The 23124-nt window shown below is 38.5% G+C and overlaps 1 protein-coding gene across 2 annotated transcripts in view; it reads right to left on the bottom strand.

Moving 5' to 3' along the window:
- The window catches only part of Ctnna2 (catenin alpha 2), a 1034505-nt gene that overhangs the window by 829152 nt on the left and 182229 nt on the right, over positions 1–23124 (bottom strand). For both annotated transcript variants that reach the window (XM_051202772.1, XM_051202773.1), the window contains exon 3: positions 13389–13584. In XM_051202772.1, the coding sequence (XP_051058729.1) occupies positions 13389–13584 (196 nt within the window). The remainder of the gene's footprint in view (positions 1–13388; positions 13585–23124) is intronic.

Below are 23124 nucleotides of genomic sequence, written 5' to 3'. Positions count from 1 at the left end.
TTTCATATTCTCAGCACACAAAATAGTGCTTCTAAGAATCCAACACTTAGACATACCTTGTGCAATTATATATGGGTGATCTATCAGACTAGCATCATTGACTAAAGAATACGGCCCGTAATCCTCCTGATGGCTCACAAAATGACGCTGAGAGAACACATTCAGCACCTGACAAATGGGGCATCAGTATACAGGTGGGAGTCAACGTTGTGACTTTCTTTTCTGCAGGATTGCAGCCTTCCCCAGAGCCAAGGGCCCCAGAAACAGAAAGAAGTGAAAAAATAATCAGACTTCTCTCCAGCTCTCTTACAAAAAGATCACTTTGTGGACCTGGAACACACCTGGGTCCTGAACTGAGTCAAAGCTAACCTACAAAGTGTTTTATTTAATAAAATATGCAGCAGTTAAAATCCTAGAAAATGTTAACATTTGCATTAATGTGAATTCAAAGGCATGTGGCATTTCCACGGGGACGCATCTCTCAGGAGATTTTCACATCCATCCTCCTCTTATCTGCCCAGTACTGAACTCATATTTGGGTTTCTCTTTGAAATTCTGAGGTAAAAAATTCTGGAAAGCAATCCCCCTCTCTGGTAGCAGCCTTGGCTGCTGAGATTTGTTTCTGTGGTTTTGACTTATTTTCACTTTGTTTTGTTTTGTTTAGTGTTCTAGAGAATAAAGCCCAAAGCTTTCTGATTTGAAACATTTACTAGACTACGACATACCACTTTACATGTAGCCCTGATTACTTCCCTTTAAAAAGAACCAAATCTACACTGGACTTGCAAAGTACTTGCCATGCAAGTAGTACAAGGATCTGAGTTCTATCCCCAGCATCCCCATTGAAGTACAAAAACAAAACAAGAGTTGTGGTACACACATAAAATCCCAGTGGTGGGTAAGCTAAGATAGGCTGACGGTTTCCTGGCCACCCAGGCTATCTTTATCAGTAAGCTCCCAGGCAGTAAGAGACCTTTTCTCAAAATCAAGATGGATAGGCCCTGAGGAACAACACCTGAGGTTGACCTTTGGCCTGCAAACACACATGCATATATATTTAAGTATGTCTGCACATATGCGCATCCCTACACATGAACATTCACACACTCACACACACACATGCACGCACGCACACACTCATGCATGCATGCACACAGAGATCTATATTAACAGTGGTATTTGAACCAAACAAGTTATAGTCATGTATGGAATTTAACCAGGGAAAATAAGCAAATTTTAAATTATCTTGAACAAAAGCTGGCATTCATAGATGTGTATTAAACCTGGGCCATTGTTGCTCTCAAAAGGTAGAGCCTTAGCATCCACTTGGGACACCACCCCAAAATAAAGATGCCTATGGTCATAGACACTGTCACATGGTTCTGTCATGAGGTGCAATGCCAGAAACATGTGACAGTGGAACCCTTTATACCAGGTTCTGAGCAGCTCTCATCTGTCTGGGCCACACAAATGATATCAAGGGCAGGTTTCACTTGAACCATCCTATCCCATCAACAGCACACAAACAAGAGTTGAGACAGAGTTATCAGGTGACAAGCAGGCAATCACGAATCTTCTGGAGGGTATGAAAGTATTCTTTCTCCCTCCCTTCCTGTGATCTTGTCCATTGGATAACAGTTATTAAATAGGTATCCACTAGGTAAAAATAAAATAGCTGCTTGACATCAATCTGCCAGTTCACCTCGTAGGCTAGTTCCTACTGGAGAACAGACAAGGGCTTTGGCAAAACTGATGAGGTGCTGTGTCTCACCTTGTTTTAAAAATTGGCTCTGTGAAAGAAGTTACCATTTCTTTTGCCTGTCACTTTGGAGCAAGATTTTACCATTAATGCGGTGTCACAGTCACTTACATCTTGGTATACTTCCTAATGATGTCAGGGAAATTTCATAATGCTTTTGATTTGTAATTGCCCAAACGGAGATGGGCCAATAAGAATGTTGAGTTGTGAATCGAAGTAAGGGAGAAGATCCAGGACACTGTTCCCTGGCTTCAGAGGAAGTGGAGATATAATGATGGAAGGTCAAGGGAGAGTTGTACTTTTCTAAACGCTGAGGCATAGGGACCAGGTGAATTTGGCATTGAAAAGAATGATAAGAATGATGAATTTTAATATTCAAATCTAAGAAAATTATAGAAATGCTGTTACATATCGAAGAAATAAAAATTTCTTGGACAATGATTAGACCTGTTATAAGTAGATATTTTCTACAATGTCCAAAGGAGCAATAGTATCAATTCTTTTCAGTAAACAAAGAAAGGAAATCAGATGGGAGAGTTGCCAACAACAAACATGTCTATTATACCTCTCCAAACAAATATCCACAGCCTATAAAACCCATCTCTCTCACTGTTCATAAGAATTAGATAATTTTACCTGGTGAACACAACTCACCTATTCTGTAAAACACTTGTGTGGATAGTATGTATTCGGTGTGTACATTTGTGTTTAAGTTGACACTGATGTGTGTTTATGTGTGGAAGTCAAATACAAACCTCAGGTATGGATCTTTTCCATCTACCTTATTTGACACAGGGTCTCTATTCTGACATTTGCAACTACTTAACAGGCTAGTGGACTGCGAGCCTCCAGGGATTCTCCTATCTCTTCTTACCATCTTGTCACAGAAACTCTGAAATTACAGAAGCGTCCGACTGAGTCCAGCTTTATGTGGCTATGGATACATTCTGAGCTGCCTCCCAACTACTGGAAAGCCTCTCTAGATCTTGTCTCTCCTTTTATTTGATTTTCTCATGTGAAGACAAATTCCTTATGCATCTTATGTTGCTACCAGTTGAGCTCTTTCGCTTTATGTTTGCAGTTATGGCTTTCTCTCTTTGATTTAGGCTATGAGATATAAACAAGGAAACAGTTATACCCAACATATTCTTTTAATGTTTCTCCATTATTCTTCTATTGCTTTCCTGCCACCCCTAAGGAACCAACCAATGCATCTATTAAATGCCACTGTGTGGAAGGCATTGCGTTTGTTACTCTCTCCAGAAGATACCAAGTAGTGCACAGTCATTCAGCTATGCCCCAAACTCTATACAGGGGCAAACATGAGTATAGTAAATAGCTCAAGTGCAATACAGGCAGGTCTACTTAGTTTTCCTGCCTAGCTCAACTGTTACACCATCTACTCTAACTTTTAAGCATCTATCCCTCCCTGCTCCAACATTTCATTTGTGAATGTTGTAGACATGTTTGTATGTATGTGCATTAATACACATGTACATGTGGGCACCCAAGGTCAATAGTACCTTTCTTTATATGTCTCTCAGGGTTCCTTATATTTATAGCCAATGTATTTGGCTAGGCTGCCTCCCAGGACTCATGTTCTATCCTCCACATGCCCTATTTTTGACTACTGTCTTTGCCACTTTCTGAAAATACAATCTTAAATGTAACAGATGCCACCTTTATTGCAAAATCTGAAGTGTTCATGCTCTGTCATGTCAGAAAAATTCAATATGCTGACAGTATCCTAAGGGTACAGATGGATCATCATCTTCTTTATTAAAAGTCCCATTTCTCCAGATTTTAGGATTCTATTATTTCACATTTCATAGTAGATTTATGTCCCATCCTAAATTCCAAATGTCGACTTTCTTCCCAAAGTGCACCATCATCCCTTCCCTCTTCTTCATCTAATACACTTACTCAAAGGACTATTAACATCTCTGGGATACTCATTCATCAACTTCAGAGACTTGCAAATCTCCTTGTTTTGCCAGTGTCCCATACCCACAGCATCACCATCTGCTAGGGAGAACTCCTCATTTATCAATGTCTAAAGTCAAACTCATTTCAACTCTGGTCCTGCTGTCCTTTATGACTTCCCAATCATGTTGCCTGTGGCCATACAAGAGCAAATGTTCACTCTCATTTCCTTTCAATAAATGGGAATGTATCGACTTCTTCTGCAATGATGGTAACACTCATTTTTTTTTTTTGTTTCTCTTCCCAGCTGTAGTCTTGGATCATGAAAGCACTGTGCTTTTGTTTAGCTTTGTTTGCTGTGGTAACTACACACAAACCTTGTGTTTGCACCAGATGTTTTCTGATTCAGTCAGCTTTTTACAAACTTGGTGATTCGTCCAAAGTTCAATTTCCATGAAGATACACCATGACCATGTCAAATATTATAAGGGAAAACTTTTAATTAGGGCTGGCTTACAGTTCAGAGGCTTAGTTGATTATCTTCTTGAAGGGAAGCATGGCAGCACACAGGCAGACATGATGCTGGAGAGGAAGCTGAGACTTCCACATTGGTTGGCAGGCAGTAGGAAGAGTTCCACATGGCCTGGTTTGAGTTTATGAAACCTCAGAGCTCCCTCTCTCCCAGTGACACAGTTCCCTCAACAAGGCCACACCTACTACACTAAGGTCATATCTCCTGAAGACACTCACTAAGCATTCAGATATGTGAGCCGAAGGGGGTCATTCTTATGCACACCACCACACTTGGCAGGCTGATCTTTCAACATACCCCTGTGGAGGTAACAACCAGCTACTAATCAGCTTCTATCCCCCCCCACTTCCATTATGTTGTATATAATAATCCTATTTGACCAGCTTCTTCAGTCTTGACACTCCCCACCATCTCAGCATAGCTGAAATTGTACCTGCATACAAAACTGCTCATCACGTCAGATCTTCTCAGGCCATCCTCACTTACCCGAAGCTTTTGGAAATGACCTGAAATCCTCAATCCTATATTCTTCACAAATTTTTCATCAGTATTTACCTTTACCATCATTTTTCTCACGAATTTCATCACTGCACCTTTCTTTTCTCTGAAATTTCCTTAACTGCCCCACAGACAGGATTGCTAAATACCTTCTTATATATTTTCTGAGAGGCTGTCATACATCATGATTGCAAAGTTCTCCACCATAAGATATTACCCATCCATTAAATTTATTGTGATGTATCAGGTTGGCTTTCTCATGTAAGTTTTATGTACCTATATCTAAATAAATTACAAAGTTGGAATTGTTGCAAAATATCATTGAGATTTAAACCTTACTTGAGAAAATGATGAGTACTTATTGAAATATTTAATTTAAGACAAAACAGGCACTGCTGAGAAACACATACACTTAGCATCGATTGTTCACCTGCATCTCCAGCTAACAGGGTCTATTGACCATCTATGTGCACGTAATGCAGAATAGGAAACTTAGTGTAGAGCTTAAAACATTAATGCTCAGGTCATACTTCAGGAATCTGATTTCTCTGGCAGGAAATAGACGTTGGGCTTTTAAAAGCCTCTCAGATGATTCTGATACTAACCGAAGTTGAAGATGTGCTTTCAGCTCAGAAGGTCCTGATGGTAAACACTATATGCTTTAAGCTTTCTGGGCACTTGAATTTAGAAGTGCATTTTTTAACTATGTCTGTGTTCTCTGCTTTTGACAAGTCTTGCTATATGCATCTATTCTCTTGAGACATGCAGTGTCTACACACAACTCCCAAAATTTCTGACACATGCAGACATAATCAGTCCTCAGAGAGACCACTTCATGCTACCAACCTGCCTGAGAGGACTCAGGCTTGTTAGCTGATAGGTAGAAGATGAGGTCTCCCAGCTGTTAATGGTTACTGGGAGAGGGATTATCATTTTATTCAGTTGTGTGGCCATTGGCAAGTTGCCTATGCTTCTGAAAATAACCTCCCACTCATTCACCTGTAAGGAGCTACAACTGAATTCACTAGCTCACCAAAAGGAAAATCAAGCAGGACAGTAATTCCCAAAGAAACAGGTGATGCCAACAAATCCTAACTTATAAATCTACTGTGCCATTTAAGTTTTCCCTTTCCCTCCCTCCCTTGCTTTCTTCCTTCCTTCCTCCCTCCCTTTCTTTCTTTCTTTCTTTCTTCCTTTTGTGTGTATGTATCTGTGTGTGTGTGTGTGTGTGTGTGTGTGTGTCTGCAAGCTTGATCCAGGGTACTAAGATGTGCTTCTGGAGTACCTTCTACCATGTGTGTCCCAAGCCTGGTGGCAAGACTTTTTACCTGCTGAATCATCTCATCCAATAGAAACTTAAGTTTGTAAAACTCCTTTGACTTCTTTGAGTGAAAACAACCACCTAAGGTAAGCAGTCATTCTCTACATCCAAAGACTCGAGAGCCTGACTCTGAACATACTTATGCAACTTAGTCTATATCTTTTAGTTATTTGTCAAAGTAATATTAGAATTTGAAATCTCAAACAAGCCTCTACACATCTATTGACTTCCCAGGAAAGTCTCTGTGTAGGTTTCGATGAGAATGGCCCCTTAAAGCTCATGTATTTGAATGGTGGACCTGTTTGAGACCAATCAAAAAGCCTGATGTTGTTGGAGGTGCTATGTCACTGAGGGTGGATGTTGTGTCCTTCTCAGTTTTATGCTTGTAGGTGAAGATGTGCGCCTTCAGCTGCTCATCTAGTACCATGCCATGCCTACCCGCCTGCTGCCATGCTCACCACCCATGAGGGTCATGGATTAACCTTCTGTGACCATGAGCCCGAAATTAAACACTTTCTTTTATAGGACCTTTGTCATGTGTTTTGTCACAGCACTTGAAAGGTAACCAAGACAGCCTCTGTCTTCACCATCATTCACTGTGTGTTAAAGCATCAAGCTCCTTTCCAGATAAGACAGTCTAGAAACACTGTCCCTAGATTGATGAAGTAAGTTCAAACCTAGCCTTGGAAGCTAATACACTTCACTCAAGTATTTTATTTATGATACAACAGACAGTTGACAGACATACACACTTGGAAATGTTATCTTCATCCAAGAATAAGTCAGCATATTTTGAATGCAGGAATATAAATTACAATAATGTATTTTTGATACATGCTCTCATGGCCTTTATCAAAGAAAACTTTACAGATTGTAATATGAAAGGATACTTTTCCTGCAGAATACTATAGGGCTGAATGATAGTTAGCATGCATTATGGATACTTTGCAACATTAGGCATGCATCCTAGATTTAAGAGGATAGTAACTTTTCAGGAGATAATAAATCAATATAGACAACACTAAATTTTACCATGTTGAGGGGCAGTAACCCCTCAACATAATTTTGCATATGAACTTATTAGATTAAATAATTAAAACCACAAAAAAACCCAGAAGCTGTAAATGAACATAATTAAATGACTCAATACCAGAAATATAAAAATTGGCATATAAAACTCTTAGCTTCTCTTTATGCTGTAAAAATGTGACAATGTTTTGAAGATTTTATTTGAGAGCACACAAACAAGGCTGAGGACTGAAAGTTGGAAAAATCACATGCCTAGTTTGGGCAAAACCTTGGAATCAATCTCAACACCGGAGAAAATAAAATAGAAAGTGAGAAAGAAAGCTTGGGGGAGAAGAAAGGGGAAAGGAAGAAGAGGGAGGCACAGCCTGAGTGGGCGAAGGAAAGGGGGAGAGAAGGAGGAAAGGCAGGCAGGATGCAAGTAGGAGCATTTTTCTATGCAATGATAAAGCTGATAAATTTGTTCCACCTATATACTATTAAATAAACAAGCCATGCATGGACACTGAAGAACACCCTTTGAAATAAATACCTCCAAATGTGATGGGAGATGCCATTATGTATATATGTTTCTCATACTGGTTAATGAATAAAGCACTGTTGGCCAACAGGAAAGGAGATAGGAGGGACTAGGAGACAAGGAGGAAAGAGGAAGTAGGAAGGAGGAGAGACTGGGGAGACGAGACGCTGGCCCCTTTCCCCGGTAAGAAGACCACGTGGAAATATTAGATTAACAGAAATGGGTTAATACCTAAGACAGAGATAGCCGATAAGAAACAAGTAACAGACCAACAGAATTATTTCAAATACAGAGTCTCAGTGTGTTAATTGTGGCTGGTGTGGCGGCGGGACAGACCAGCGGCAGGCGGAAAAACCATACTCCTTACAAATGGCGCCCACGTGGCTAATAAGAACTTTCACTTAAAATTTAACAAAAGCTTAAAAAAGGGTTTTAGAAACAAAAGGACAGAGACAAGCAAGGTTTCTTGGTAACAGCATTTTTCTTGGTGGGACTCTGCTTTGCAAGAGACAAGCAGATATTTGTGCGGCTCCTTTAAGGGAAATTTCCTGATCAGCTTAAGCAGCAAAAAACAGCAAGGCTTTTAAATAACTGCTAACAATTTATTGGTGTGTATGAGAGATGGCGATGGCAGCGACCACATCTCCAAGCCGGCAGCATGCTTGCTGGATGGCAGCAAGCAGACCAAAGCAGTGAGCACAGCTCTCAGTGCTGGCGGTAATATAGCCACCGCCATGTTTGATAAACCGCCGCAGAAACAACTATGAATTTCATTTTAGCAATGTTGTTCTTTACCAGATAAAAGACTCGTGGCCAGAAAAAGATGAAGATTTATGGTAAAGACAGATTCATATTAAGAAAAACCTCTAAAGGTTTACAGTGTGTTTTAAAAAATATATAGGCTTGGGAAAGAATAAAAAATGGTTTTAAAAAGACAGAGAACAGCTGGGTGTGGTGGGTCACGCCTTTAATCCCAGCACTTGAGAGACAGAGGCAAGCAGATCTCTTGTGATTTCAAAGTAAACCTGGTATGCAGAGTGAATTCCAGGACAGATAAAAGTTACACAGAGAAGCCCTGTCTCAAAAAATAAAAAAAATAGAAAGTAAATAAACGAAATAATAAAAAAGCCACGTAAAGATGGAGAGAATCTGTATACTGTCTGGAATTATATTGTATTTATATCATTTGACTGCTGAGGACACAACTGTTAAAGGAAATACTACTGGATTAATTCAATTTATATATTTTAAAAATGCTTTGACTTCAAAATTTAAGTCTAAGGACAAGTTACTGGGAAAAAGGATTTCTATTTTTGTTTCCACAGAAAATGAAAAGCTGTGGATTCTTTCCAGACTAATGTGGTTTGATAAAGCCAGACCCCATGAAACAGAGTTCCTGATGATCCAACATTCAAAACAGCTTGGACAAGGCAGCCTTGCAGACTACAGCCAGGATTTCATCTTCTTAGGATCCCCATGACAGTGCCCCCTATCAGCAGGAAGTAGTTTGGAAAGAATGACACCCAAATTCCCAAATATTGTTTATAAATGTTTGTTTTCATTTAAATGGGGTTAGTTATAAATGGTTAATGACCACAACCAATCTCCTTTTAAAGGTAAAAAGGGATTATGGTATAGATATGAATACTTTGTTTTGGAATGGATTTCATTTATTGATAGAATTTAAGGTCAATTTTGTGATATGTATATTTCTCTTCTTGTTTATGTATTGTGTTTATATAGCTCATTTAAAAATGTAATGTATAATTTAGTACAGATTTTAGATAGTTACCTATAATATTAAAAACTTATAGCTAGGTGAATTAGGTTTTCTAGATATGCAGAGATGTATTTGAGAAGGATAGGCATTCTTCAAACCTTTCAAAGACCTACAGAATATGGCATTTAAAATGGTTTAGGGTTTTTCTTGACAGTGAGACATAAAAGCTCCTGGCAACACCACCTGCATAGAAAGGAAGATGGACATTGAAGAAACTCGTTATGGAGTTTACTTCCAATATGGCAAGACTAGCCATTTGGACAAGATACTGCTCTGTCTGGACTGTTTGACTTTATACTATATAAACTGGATGTGCAGGACCCACAGAAAAGTGACTGCTGATTCAGGATGGACATTGTTACAGAGTTCCTGCTTCCTGGAAGAGTCTGCCAGACAGTGTGCAGGACACAGAGAAAAATGACTGACAAACTGCCAATACAAGAAGACAGTTTAAAGTTTCCTGCTTTGCTGAAGAGTCTGGTAGACACACTATGGCCTATGGGCTGAAGATGGAAGATTACAGAAGAACTTCAAGTGACTAACAAAGCAAGATGTCTCTGTCATTTCTAGAGTTTATATACTATCCTTCTGTGGTCTTTGAAGGAGTTGAAGACAGATAGTTATGGTTATAGTTTTCCATAGTTAGGATTAAAGAAAAGTTACATATAGGAATTTAGACTCACAAAATAGAATAGATGATGGGATATTTTCTTAAATCTTGCTAAATGTTAATGGACTAAATATTGTTAACTGTGATTCTTAATTGATAACTGTTGTGTAATATATTTTGCTATGTTAAGGTTAAAACCCTTCTTTTTATTTAGACAGAAAAGAGGAGACGATGGGAGATGTCATTCTGTATATATGTTTCTCATACTGGTTAATGAATAAAGCACTGTTGGCCAACAGGAAAGGAAGATAGGAGGGACTAGGAGACAAGGAGGAAAGAGGAAGTAGGAAGGAGGAGAGAAGATGGAGAGACTGGGGAGACGAGACACTGGCCCCTTTCCCCGGTAAGAAGACCACGTGGAAATATTAGATTAACAGAAATGGGTTAATACTTAAGACAGAGCTAGCCGATAAGAAACAAGTAACAGACCAACAGAATTATTTCAAATACAGAGTCTCAGTGTGTTAATTGTGGCTGTTGTGGCGGCGGGACAGACCAGCGGCAGGCGGAAAAACCGTACTCCTTACACAAAGGTAAGTTGTGGAATAATTTTTATCTCCCATGTTAAGACATATATTTCTATGATGATACTGTGTTTTAAATGTCAGATAGCTAAGTACTTTCACCCTCATCCACACCCTTTTTCTCATGGATTCTTTTCTTTTGATCACTCTGAAAATCAGCTCAGGCTCTACACTGTGCATAAAAGATGGAATGAAGAGCCAAATATGAAAACTGACCAAAGCCAGATGGGCTACAGAGATCACACAGTGAAGGAAGAGCTGAGTTGTCAACGAGGAAAGGGAGAAAGGAGACAAGAAAATCTGCAGGCACAGTAGTGGACTCCAGTCTGCAAAGAGTCACATGCTGACAGCTGGGAAGCATGTAGAGTGTGAGTGAGTATCCAAAAGCACAGACTAAAGGGGGAGTTGTGAGCAAGCTTCTTAATAATTTGACTGTTCCTTTGTTGCCTGTTACAGTAAGGTGTATTTGAATGTGACACTGTTCTGAAAAAGGAAGACATGGTCACAGGGTTTCATATGGGTTACTCATAAGTATCGATTCTGTAAGAGGAGATGGATAACACAGAGTATTCAACTATTCTCAGAAGAGTAGCCACTGTAAGCAGTCCTAAATTACAACCTTGTATTCTCACACCACAAAGGCAATCTAGCCAATTGATTATTCTATTGGAGTTACATTAGACCGTTGCATATAAACTTCCTGACAACCAAACACCAAGATTCACATACTGCAACTACCTTAGAAGAAAAAAAAAATATGAAGGAAAACCAAAGGGGTGGAAAGTAAACAGGAAAATTTACTAATGTAAAAGGCAGATGGTTAAGGAGGTAGAGAGACCAAAACTCTTCACCGTAAATATGTTCAGTACTGGGAACACTGTGCGTTTCACAGGAGCAAACAGTTGCCCAATGGGATACACCTTGCATTTTTTACATTTGCACATTAGTATACATAAGAAAGCAACAGCAAGAAGCAATTATCTAGGGCACAGATGCATGACGGCAAGCAGGTTTCCAGCTATACTTCAGAAGAACACCAACTTCTAAGTGTACTTCAAGACATGGAGGCATTCATACTTTCAGAACACATATACATTTGTGCTCTGTTCACATAAGGTGGAATATGGAAGATTAAACATGCCAGTAGAAGTAACGGTTTGAGTCAGTGTCTTAAAAATGAAGTTAAATTTTAGGAGGAAGGCAAACAGAATAGAGGCATGAAGTTCAGTCAGAAGCTAGGAAGGCAGCTTAGTAGCTAAAGCTCTTACTACAAAATTTCAAGAACTAGAGTTATAATCTCCAGAAACCCATGTAAATTTTGGCTGAGTGTGGTAGCCTGCCTGTTACTGTAGCCTTAGAATTTGGAGACAAGGGTTCCACACAATAAGCCGTTAGGAAAAACTGGTTATATCAGCACACCCCAAGTTTGATTGAAAGGTCCCGTCTCATTGAGAAAAGTGGAAAATAAATAGATGATGATTCCCCATATCAAACTTGTGCCCCACAAACATAGATACAAAGTGCATGTGTACCCACACACATGCAAAGAATATGTACACAAATCTGTATACCACATACACAATAAATGGAGAAAATTTGTGTGTTTTCATGAAAGGAAGGGTTTAAACTTAAGATGCTAAACATTAATCTATGTACTGCAAAAGGCGGTAAGTTTGTACAGAGTACTTAATGAATCATTCCTTTAGACATTACATATTAGTGTTCAACAAATACTTTGGCATATACTTTCATTAATTGACAGTATGGCAAGATAGAATGTCATTTGTACTTTTGGTACAGTTCAGGATGCCTTTCTCCAGAAGGATGTGTCTTTCCACGTTCATTAATTTAATTAAGGCAATACCCTATAGAGCATCAAATATATACAATCTCTCGAGTCTCTTTGTCTGGGTAACTTTAAGTTCTTTCAAACTGATAACTAAACCTAATCATGTGCTTACTTACTTAAATATACTAAAATAGGTATTTTGTTCACAAGAGTAAAATATTGAATTCCACACAAAAGTCTGTGAGCATATATATATGATGGAATATTATTTAGTCATGAAAAGCTAAAATAATGTTATATGTTACAGCATGTATAGTTGTTGAAGACATTGTACTTAATGAAATATGCCAGTCAGAAAAAGGCATGCCACAGATCCCCACTTCTATGAAACATCCAGAGTTGTCAAACAGATGAAGACTGTGTCACAGATACTTTGAGAAGAACATATAGATAGTTGAATGAATGCATACAGTTTTACTTTTCTTAGATGAAAAATATCTAGCAACAACTTTCTCAAAGATGTGCAAAGGCTTGCCAACACTAAACTGTAAATGAACCTTAAAGCAGTTCAGAAATTATTTTTATCTTACATGTATTTTATTGCTAATGAAAAAATGTTCAAAATGCCAAATAAACTATATGTTAACTAGGTGAGTAACCCTGTGAACTAAAATATAATTAGAGAATCACGTGGAACATTTGTTCTACATGGTTTTGCACCCGCCTTTCCTATCCTCCTTAAAATACTTGGTTTGGGGCCATTACAGAAACCATACCTTCCAAGTCCATACCAAGGTATTTGTTTAATAGGAGAATTTGTTCTCATCCTCCAAGAGCAAGCAATAGGAAGATTTCTAAGTAACATCAAAAGTGTGAAGTTTGGAGCCATGCCTGCACTAAAACATTGAAATACATATGCAACTATTCCCAGCAAATATTGCAAACTTCATGTGCAGAGAACATGGTAAACACTTCTTTTAAGTCTAAAAAACAATATCCCATTCATACAGCAACCCTCAGCATCAGCACCATCTTATTCCACCTACCTTGCTTTCGCACGTCCTCCACAGCAGCCACCAACTCTTCTTTGAGGTCTTGACTCTCCTTAGCAATCTGTTCACCCTTTTCGAGGAAGTTCTGAGTAGCTTGTTCTACTGATGCTGCCAGCACGTGGGCTTTCTTTGACCTTCCTTTCTTTTTACCTGATGGACCTTTGTTGCTTGTGTTGACAAGTGTTGTTACCTGAAACACAAAAGAAAACCTATGAAACCACTCTGTAAGATTTTCTAGAGCTGGGTTATTGACTCATAATTTCTAATTATGCATTAAGACCAAGAAAAAGTGTTGGATCATTTAGAGCTATTGTTACAGACAGTTGTAAGCTGTCCAATATTGAGTTCAGATGGGAGCTGAACACAGAGAACCTCTACAAGAATAAGTGCCCTTAATTGCTAAACCATAGCTCCAGCTCTAACCCTTTATACTATACTTTGAACTTATATCTCAGTTGTAATTTATCTCTTACCACTGTATACAGAGGACTACTTAATTTGTTAATAAAGCTTTTAATGTCTCTAAAACAATTTGTTAACCCCTATAGACATTAGAACCTTTATTCTGTGCCAGAGAGAAATCTGAAAGGAAGAAATAAGTTCAGGTGTTCTACAATATGTCAACAACTGTTGCTATTTGTTTTTATTACTATTGAACAAGGAACTTATCAGCTTCCTAAAAAGGAGAGCTTTGTAATTTTAATTTAAACGTATTATAGTAAGAACCATTAAAATTTCTCTTTCAGTTATTAAGGAAGCCAGTCCAAAACCAAAGTTCTATCAAATGATAAGTTTTATTCATTATATCCTCATTACACAGAACCTCTGCACATCAGAAAAGCAACCCCCGTGACAAGTCTGCCTTTCTTTTGGTAGATGTTCCACAAAATAATGATGGCTACTCCACATAATGGAGCAGGCAAAGCCATTAGTCAATGTTATAATTAAGTTTCATGCCTTTTTACAGCCAGAGGCAACACCAAAGGAAATAAAGCTGTAAATCAACCTCTACTATGATGGTCAGAATGGGTACAAGCAGCTGTGCAGATGTAGTCTATACATATTAGGAGCTACTACCTTCAGCTCTCTTTTGATTAATTACATATAGTACGTTATATAAACACAAGGACATTTCAGTGTGAACATTTGATAAAAAGTAGCACTCACAAAAATCTAGTATCTATAAAATCAGAATGTCAGCTAGTGGCAGTTTTACTGTACAGTGTGCATGCAATGAGGGTCACATTCCAGTCTTTTCAGTCCTAGCAATATGGAAAAATCACCAAAAGTGCAGAAGTGTTTTCTGTAAAAAAGACATAATGAACACAAAACACGCTACTCAACCAAGAATACCAAGGATCTGGATGAGAGATCAAGGCTCTGGGAACAACAACGACCCCAAGCAAGCAACAACAACCACTGGAAAACCCTCAGGTTGGTCTCGGCACATTTCACCAGAGGAGATATTTTCGTTTATTTGCAATGCATTCTCATTTCGTTTATTTGCAATGCATTCTCATCAAACATGTAGTCCGGTGAAAATCTGTGATCTATGTTATTATACTTCTAAAATTAGAAACAGAATAGAATATGAAAAGAAATATTAACTTTAGATAGAAAGACAGTCTTTAAGAACTGGGAGTTAATCATGAAGCTACCAAAATAGCTGAATGTCTACATCACAGCTCCATCCTTGTAAAGGTAAACAAATGTCAACTCTTCTACTATGTCCATGCATTACTGCATAATTTAGAAGATACTCATAATATAACAAGGCTATGTTAGTTTTCTTCCTGTAGCTGTCATAAAATACTCTCACCAAAACACCTTAATGAAGAAGAAATCCTGGTCCATCATTTTGGAGAAGTCAAGGTAGCTTGAAACTGAAGGAGCTGGTTTACCGCATCCATAATCGTCAGCAGAGGGCAATGAATAAGCACATGTGCCCCAGGGCTCGGCTCACACTCCTCATTTGTACAACCCAGGATTTGCTACCAAGGGTTTAGTGCTGCCCACAATGAATGGGGTTTCCTGTGAATCCAGATTCACACTCCTGCATGAAGGCCCACAATTCAACCTAATTTAGATAATCCGTAAATAGACTTCATTTCCTGGTGATTGTTGGGAGAACAAATCATTCAGGGTGAACAAATAGTTGTTTGTATGGACAAACGTAAACATGGGACATGATCTGGTAGCTCCTAAAGGAAAAGGTGATCAGTTCTAAGAAAAACTAACTTTCTTTTAGTAAAAGCTCATATTTACTCACTAGTTAAAGGGGAGAGAAGTGAATCGAGAGATGATAGAGGATGATTTATATGCCTAAAAGCGTATATGTCTTCATCAGTTAATAACAAAGAAACAATTACCCACACCTTTTGTTGTCACCTGTTGCTTTATTGGAGGGCAAAATTGGTAAATTGGGTAAACACCATAAAGAAGGGATATAAAGGGTTAGGAAATTAGACATTAAGCCATCTCATTCGATTTGTAGGTAAGTCTGTGCTGTTGACGGCAGGTCACACACACACAAACACAGGAATTGGAGGAATCAGGCTGGATTTGATAAGGAAGCCTCCTCACTGAGTTCTAGACGTCTCCATGCTGTTGCTATTGAAGGAAAGTAATCAGCAGCTACACAAAGCTGTAATGTCTATGAACCACAACAATGACCAGAATGTCAACACACCCCAAAAGTACAATAGTGACACTTCTCTATTTCTGTTCAATAGGTAGGAATCCATGAAAGCAGTGTACAATTACAAATCAAGTGTGGCGGCTGAGGCCATGGAAGCTAGAGAAAAATTTCCTACTGCTAAATTCTCAAACCAACATAATCTCTAACAGCGTTTTTAATATCTACCCTTACACCCTCAGATAAGTGTATCTCTCGCTTCTCATTAAAGAAACTTCTTTTTGGTATCAGACACAGACCATTAAAGAAAACATCTGATAAAAATACAAAGAATATTGACAGCCCAGCCCTAACTGATACATCTGCAACACAATCCCTATACCTAAGACAATGGGGGATTAAAAAATAAATAATCACAGAAGAGCAGATAGAAAGATTGCAAGAGCCAGTAGCCAGAACATAAGCTGTGAAATTGCATCATCTGTAAACAAGCAGAAGCTACTCCCACAGATTCTGAGCACTATGGCTACCTAAAGACCACCTAAAAACTAGCGAACCCAGTTGACATTCCAATGTGGACAAGATACATATCACAAGGCAATTAATGACTGCTCAGAGAGAATCAGTTTTCTTCAAGTCTAGGCTCCTAATTGGTTATTTAATACCAAGTCATCTGCATTGAAACATATACACATGAGCAACACTAAATCAACTTAGCATGTCATACTGTGTGTGTGTGTGTGTGTGTGTGTGTGTGTGTGTGTGTGTGTGTGTAAAAGTAGTCTTTAAAGAAAAAAAATGAGAGGGATCAGGGAGACAGGACAGGAAGACAGTCTGGGATGATTGTATTGTAGTACCCACACATACTTTTATTTTTAAAAAGATACTCAAGTAAATGTGAAAAAATTAAAAATAAATTGAGTGTCTATAAGACAAAAAAAGAAGTTGATTTTTAATAATTGGTAAAATCACTTTAATAAATCTAAGAAAATAGCAGTAACCCACAAGCTCTGAGACAGGTAGCTAATATGTCCCATGCACTCAAGGCTCTCATAACTTTGAGTCTGTATTTCCAGAGATATCTCCAATATAATATGTCTACTGTTACATGGAGGAAATGATAGCATTTGGTAAAGAACATTTAAGATAACATGCACAATTGATTTCTACCGTGCTCCTGGAAGCACTCAAGACAGTAAGGGTATATATTTTTTCCTGGTTTAGACTATAAGTAGCACATCTTAAATATATACAGTAAACTAATGGGATTCTCCTGAAATAATGAGCTGGAATCAAGCCATCCCCATCTAAGTTGTTTCTGTCAAGTGTTTTGTCACATTATGACAAGGGTGCATTAAACAGTCAGCAGAGTATAGGAAAGACAAAAGCATTTCAAAGATCTTGTCACTTCACCTTAATGGACAGAGAAGGCAAAAAGGAAGGGATTCCTCCCTCATAAGAACGAACAAGCAAGCAAACAAACAAACCAAAGAGATTCTAATGACCAGGAATTAAAGAAGTGTTACAGAAGAAAGGCACTACTTAGCCCCAATGATGCACTCTTCACCTATCACTGGGAATTTTGAGATTCACCACCTCTTGCAGTGAGCGTCCCTATGGGAACATAGTTTGCTTCCAGGGGTCAGAGCAGCAAGAATATGTTCTGGTAAGAAAGTGGTAAATGAAACTGATGTGTTCCCTGTACCCAGGGCTGCATATCCAGACTGGCATGGTCTTAGGTAAATGATGCTTTCAGATACTGAAATGCCCAGTAACACCTGCTCACAGGACATCCTGGGGAGATTCCATGGGAAAGACTATGCACATCCTACTCCAAACAGGTATTGTCAATCTAACACCCTAAATTTTCACCCTGGGCTCACTGCATATGTTGTGAGAATAAAAATAGAATAAAACAGAGGCACAAGAGACATAAAGAATCAAAGCGATAAAAGGTATTTCTTAATCTAGAGAGCCATTGTGGGGTCAGGGAGAAACCTGGTGCTAAGGTAAGTAACAAAAATCCACAAGGATGACCCCAGCTAAGAATCCTAGCAGTAGTGGAGAGGATACCCACCTGGCCTTCCCCTGTAATCAGATTGGTGAATACCCTAACTAGCATCATGGAGCCTTTATCCAGCAATTGAAGGAACCAGACATAGAGATCCACAACCGAGAACCAGGCCCAGCTCTGGGAATCCAGTAGAAGAGAGGGGGGAAGGAATATATGAGCAAGGAGGTCAAGATCATGATGGAGAAATCTACAGAGACAGCTTGAGCCAAGCTTGTAGGATCTCATGAACTCTAGACCACAGTGCTAGGGACTACAGGGCATTGACTGATTGAGGCCCTCCGTATGTGGGAGACAGTTGTGAATCCTGGACTATCAGAGAGGACCCTGGCAATAGAACCCTGACACAAACCTGGTACATGAGCTAGTTTGTTGGAGCTCAGTGCCTATTTTGGGATGCCATGCTCAGTCTTAATCCATGGGAAAGGGGCTTGGGCCAGCTTCAACCTATTATGTCAGACTTTAATGACTCCTCGTGAGAGCCCTTACCCATGAGAAGTGGACTGTGTTTGGGTGGGTAGGGTGAAGTAGGAGGCATGGGAAGGATAACTGTGGTTGTATACATAGAAAATTTGTAGTTGCGTTGATTGATTTTTATGAGTGGCACACAAAAATGGTTTGTATTGTGACGTTTCCAAGCAAGCATATTTTAAAGTGTGTGCCTGTTGACTTGGTGTGTGCCTCTCTTCTCAGCGGGAGCATGCCATCACCAACTGGTGTAGGGATCTCAGTGTAGATGCCGAGGAGTTACTGATGAGACAGTCTTCTAATTACAAATGGGTATTTCTATGGTATTACAGCTAACATATTGGCATTTCCCTGAAACAGGCTCAATCTTATCTACTGGCCACTAAATTTGTAATAATTATGAATTATTGTTATAATGACTTGAACAATATTACAAATTTGTGGACCCTACATGTTATTCTGTTTCTCTCATGCTTCTAACTCCCACAAAGCAACCGACTAATAGTTGTAAACTGTACCATGATGTTAATTAAGTCTGTTCATATCCAAACACTTGGAAACTAGAATTTTCTATGCACATATCTCTACAAACGGAAGTAACCTCAGTGACCCTTGATGTCACCACAGCAGAACCTCCAGGCAGGATCAATCTCTCAGATCCATTTGAATGGGTGAGATTCGGTGCCACACATACTCAGTGCTCATTACAGTGTCCTTCTGTGGCCCAAGGCAGCAATGCCTTTTTCTCAGCAAAGCAGCAAATGTTTTGAACGAGAAATGTAAAGTGAGTAGGAAGGCATTTGTCTTTTAAAAATCTTAAGTTGTTTAGTCACCAGTACCCATGACAGGAAACCCATGCTGTCTAGAAAGTCCCTAAAATAATTAGGGAAAGACTCCACTGGAATCATGATTCACTGTTTTGCATTTACCAACTTTAAAGCAAAACAAAACCAGACTGTTCAAAGGAAGACTAGAAAGTAAGCTGAAACCAGGCTAATTTCAAAATATTTTCCAATCAGCTCTAATTAAAGGACTCAGTTAAGCCAAGCCTGCATTCTCCTAAACGTCACCCCTGGCCTACAGAGATAGTTCTGTCTGTGGAGAGATTGCAGGCCAAGCTGAAGGACCTGAGTTTCATCCCCAGATTCCATGCAAAAGTGAGGGACAGAGGCAGGCAACAGTAACACCTGCATTGGAAAGGAGACAGGGGTATTGCTGGACCTTGTTTACCAGCCAGTCTTACTGAATGTGGGGTTTTGCCAGCCTCACCTGGAGATGATGTGTTTAATTTACAGACATGAGACAGTGCATGTATGGGTTCCTCCACTTGAGCTATTACTATGACCCTCCCAGCAGTTTTGGATGCCAGCTAGTGAAGATAAAAATGCCAGAGTTAAAAAGGAGACTCGGGTCCTAAAGTTTCCCTTGGAGGACTATAAACCATGGATGAGAAAAACCTGCGTGGATATTTTGCAATAAGAGAAAAATCTGCTGTATGTGTGAGATTTTAATGAGCAACCTGACACAGTAGCTAATATTAACTGTATTTGCATATTATCTGAAGTTAGTAAATATCATCTTGAAAATTTTAAATCATTCTTATTAAATATCTACACATGGTTTATGAGGTATATAATATTTTTAGTAAAGGAATGAATGGCTGCTAAATAACTAATGTATTTCATTCCCATATATGCAAATAGATATGCTTAGAAAGAATTTTCTTATCATGGACTATACAAGTACACACATACATATGCACATACCCAATATACAACGCATTCCTCTTTTCCTTATGAGACAATTTTAACTGATCATGACTGTTCTTATACAGTAGAATAAAACTATTTTTTTAAAAAAATCATATTTCAATGGCCTAGGTATAACTTGATTGCTTCTGAAGAGTGTTTCTAACAACAGGATGTGTTTTCAAAATTACAGCACGGATACACTAACAACTCTAAAATCAGATATAAGCTTTTTCTCAAGGCAAAATTCTTATTAGTGAATGTAAGAAATGTCAATTACACAATTTCAAGGAAGAGTTGCCATGGTCATGGTGTCTCTTCATAGCAATAGCAACCCTAACTAAGGCCCATGGCCTGTAATGATATATATACACATAAAAAGAAATAAGTTTAGGAATTCTTTGTGGATGGAGAGATGGCTGAGCAGTTAAGACCACTTACTGTCCTAGGTAGGACCTGTGTTTGGTTCCCAGCACCTACATAATTATATACAACAGCCGATAATCCCAATTCTGGAGAATCCAATGTCCTCTTCTGGCCTTTCTAGGCATTGTATACACTTTAGGTTTACTATCGTTTAGTATTTTTTATCATCATTATGTTTTTAAGATATCATCTCCTGCAGTGCAGACTGACACACATATGTACATACAGACAAAAATAAAAAAATTAAATATTTTAAAAAATGAAGAAGCCAGCTAACATCTGTTATCATTTGTATTTTAAGTGTTCCTCAACCATCCATACTATGCAGGCCTGATGCACTTATACAGAAATGCTGCAACTGTTAAAAGATTATGCCAATCATGCATCTGTTATTTCTGATCAGATCACGCCAAAGAGTGGGGCGACTATGAAAGGTGGAAGAGAGGGAAAGGGGTTCTGAAATGCCATCTTCCCAACAATACATAGCTATTATAATCATGAACTCAACTACCACAGATTATTACATTCTGCTGCCCCAAAATGAGCCCATTAACTGCAAGAAAAGACGGAAGATGGATTCCAGGGGCTCTGCTTCTCAGTGTTGAACTATTTCCTTTGGATAGATCCAGTGAAATGGGGAGTCGCTGTCTATATCCTGTGCTCGCACAGATGACCCTGATTAAAGGTAATGGATCATATAACAAAATGAAAAGTCATGCATTTCAGGAAGGAACAGGTAGGGAAGATGGGGTGGGAAGTTGGTAGGGGTAGAAGGGAGATAAAGACAGTGGTGGAGAGAAAAAATGGATTATATTATGTGTGTATGTGAAAGTCTCTAAGAATAAATAAATAAAAACTGAAAATATTATTCCTACAACTAGTATTTATAAATAAAAGCGAAGTTTTCTCTCCCTAAGAAATTTAAAGTTGTCCCTTTCCTTAGAACTGAAATGATCAGCAAAGCTCCATGAACACATGAGTCAGAAAGGGGTGACGGGATTGTTCATAAGCTTTTCTTGTCACTTAGACCTGCTGTGTAGAGGATTGGCACACTACCAGTAATGTCAACAGAGATTAAAGTAAACTTGAAGGATCAGGAACATATCAAACAAATCACTGAAAGATGAGAAAAATCAAGGCTCCTAGAGATGGTACCATGAAGGAGCTGCTCTAAATCATCACCAAAGCCACTGGGGCAACATGGGTGAAGGGCATGCTTTCTTACTTGCCCTGTCCACTTGTAAGGCATGAGTTCATACTTACTACATTTGCCAACTGTAGTAACTTTCAAAAGTGGCAAACTCCACAACAAAGAAACCTTCTTATTAGTGATTAACAAAACAAAAATATCGTGCTCATCTTGAGATAATAAACACTCACCAGCTACTCCAAAACAAGGATGCACAAGATTAATAATATTAAATGTCTTAAATGTATTAAGGAAAATATCAGTAGTATTGCACAACCACAAATATCATTTTGACACAGAGAGATGGCTCAGTATTTTAGAACACTCGGTGCTGCTCTTCCGGAGGACCCTAGTTTGGTTCTGAGCATCCACACAGGATGGCTCACAGTTGTCTGTGACTACAGCTCCATGGGAAACGTCACACTTTTCTGGCCTGTGTGTGAAACTGTACTCAAATACACAACTGAAAGTAAACAAAAACATCAACCTACCAGATAACAGTATAATGCACTCATTTTCTTACTTTAATATACACAAGTGCTTTCTCTCTCATACTTTAATAGAAATATTTGCCTATAATTTTATGTCACTGTGTGTGTCTGTACCTTGACTTCTACAGCTTTGTTATTTGACATATATCTTAAATATATTTTTTGTAAAATTATGATAGCTAGGATATATAGAAATGCTAAATTTCAGGTCACCTTTTCGAGAGTCAAATGACTTTTAGATTAATAAATTCAATAATAACAGCTGAAGTTAAATATAAAATTAACATATGAATATGCACATGCACATATAATCAATTAGCATTTCCCGGCATGGAGGCAACATCACTGTTATCACATACAGTGTTTAACACTTGCAAACTTGTGAACCTGACAGGACTAGATAAAACCTAATGAGAACTATAAAAGTAGCCATGTTCCCCCATCAGCACACATGGAAAATTTCTCACAAAAACAATGAATGAAAGAATTTTCCAAAATACTAATCTTCCAGAGACTGATTTTAATTCTAGATTTTTTTTTCCTCGAGAATGAAACGTATCAAATGATTAATAGTGACACTTGGTCCATTTTTAATGGAATCCAAATACACAACACTCTCCAGTTAGTCCCAGTCCATTATACATAGTGTGTTTGTGAATTAGGAATAGAAAGTACTCTCCTTGTTCCTATGATAAGGTCTTG

This window comes from Phodopus roborovskii, unplaced genomic scaffold, assembly GCF_943737965.1.
Source record: "Phodopus roborovskii unplaced genomic scaffold, PHOROB, whole genome shotgun sequence".
Lineage (NCBI taxonomy): Eukaryota > Metazoa > Chordata > Mammalia > Rodentia > Cricetidae > Phodopus > Phodopus roborovskii.
The sequence above is the reverse complement of the archived record's forward strand: the minus strand, read 5'-3'. Positions and strand labels throughout refer to the sequence as shown.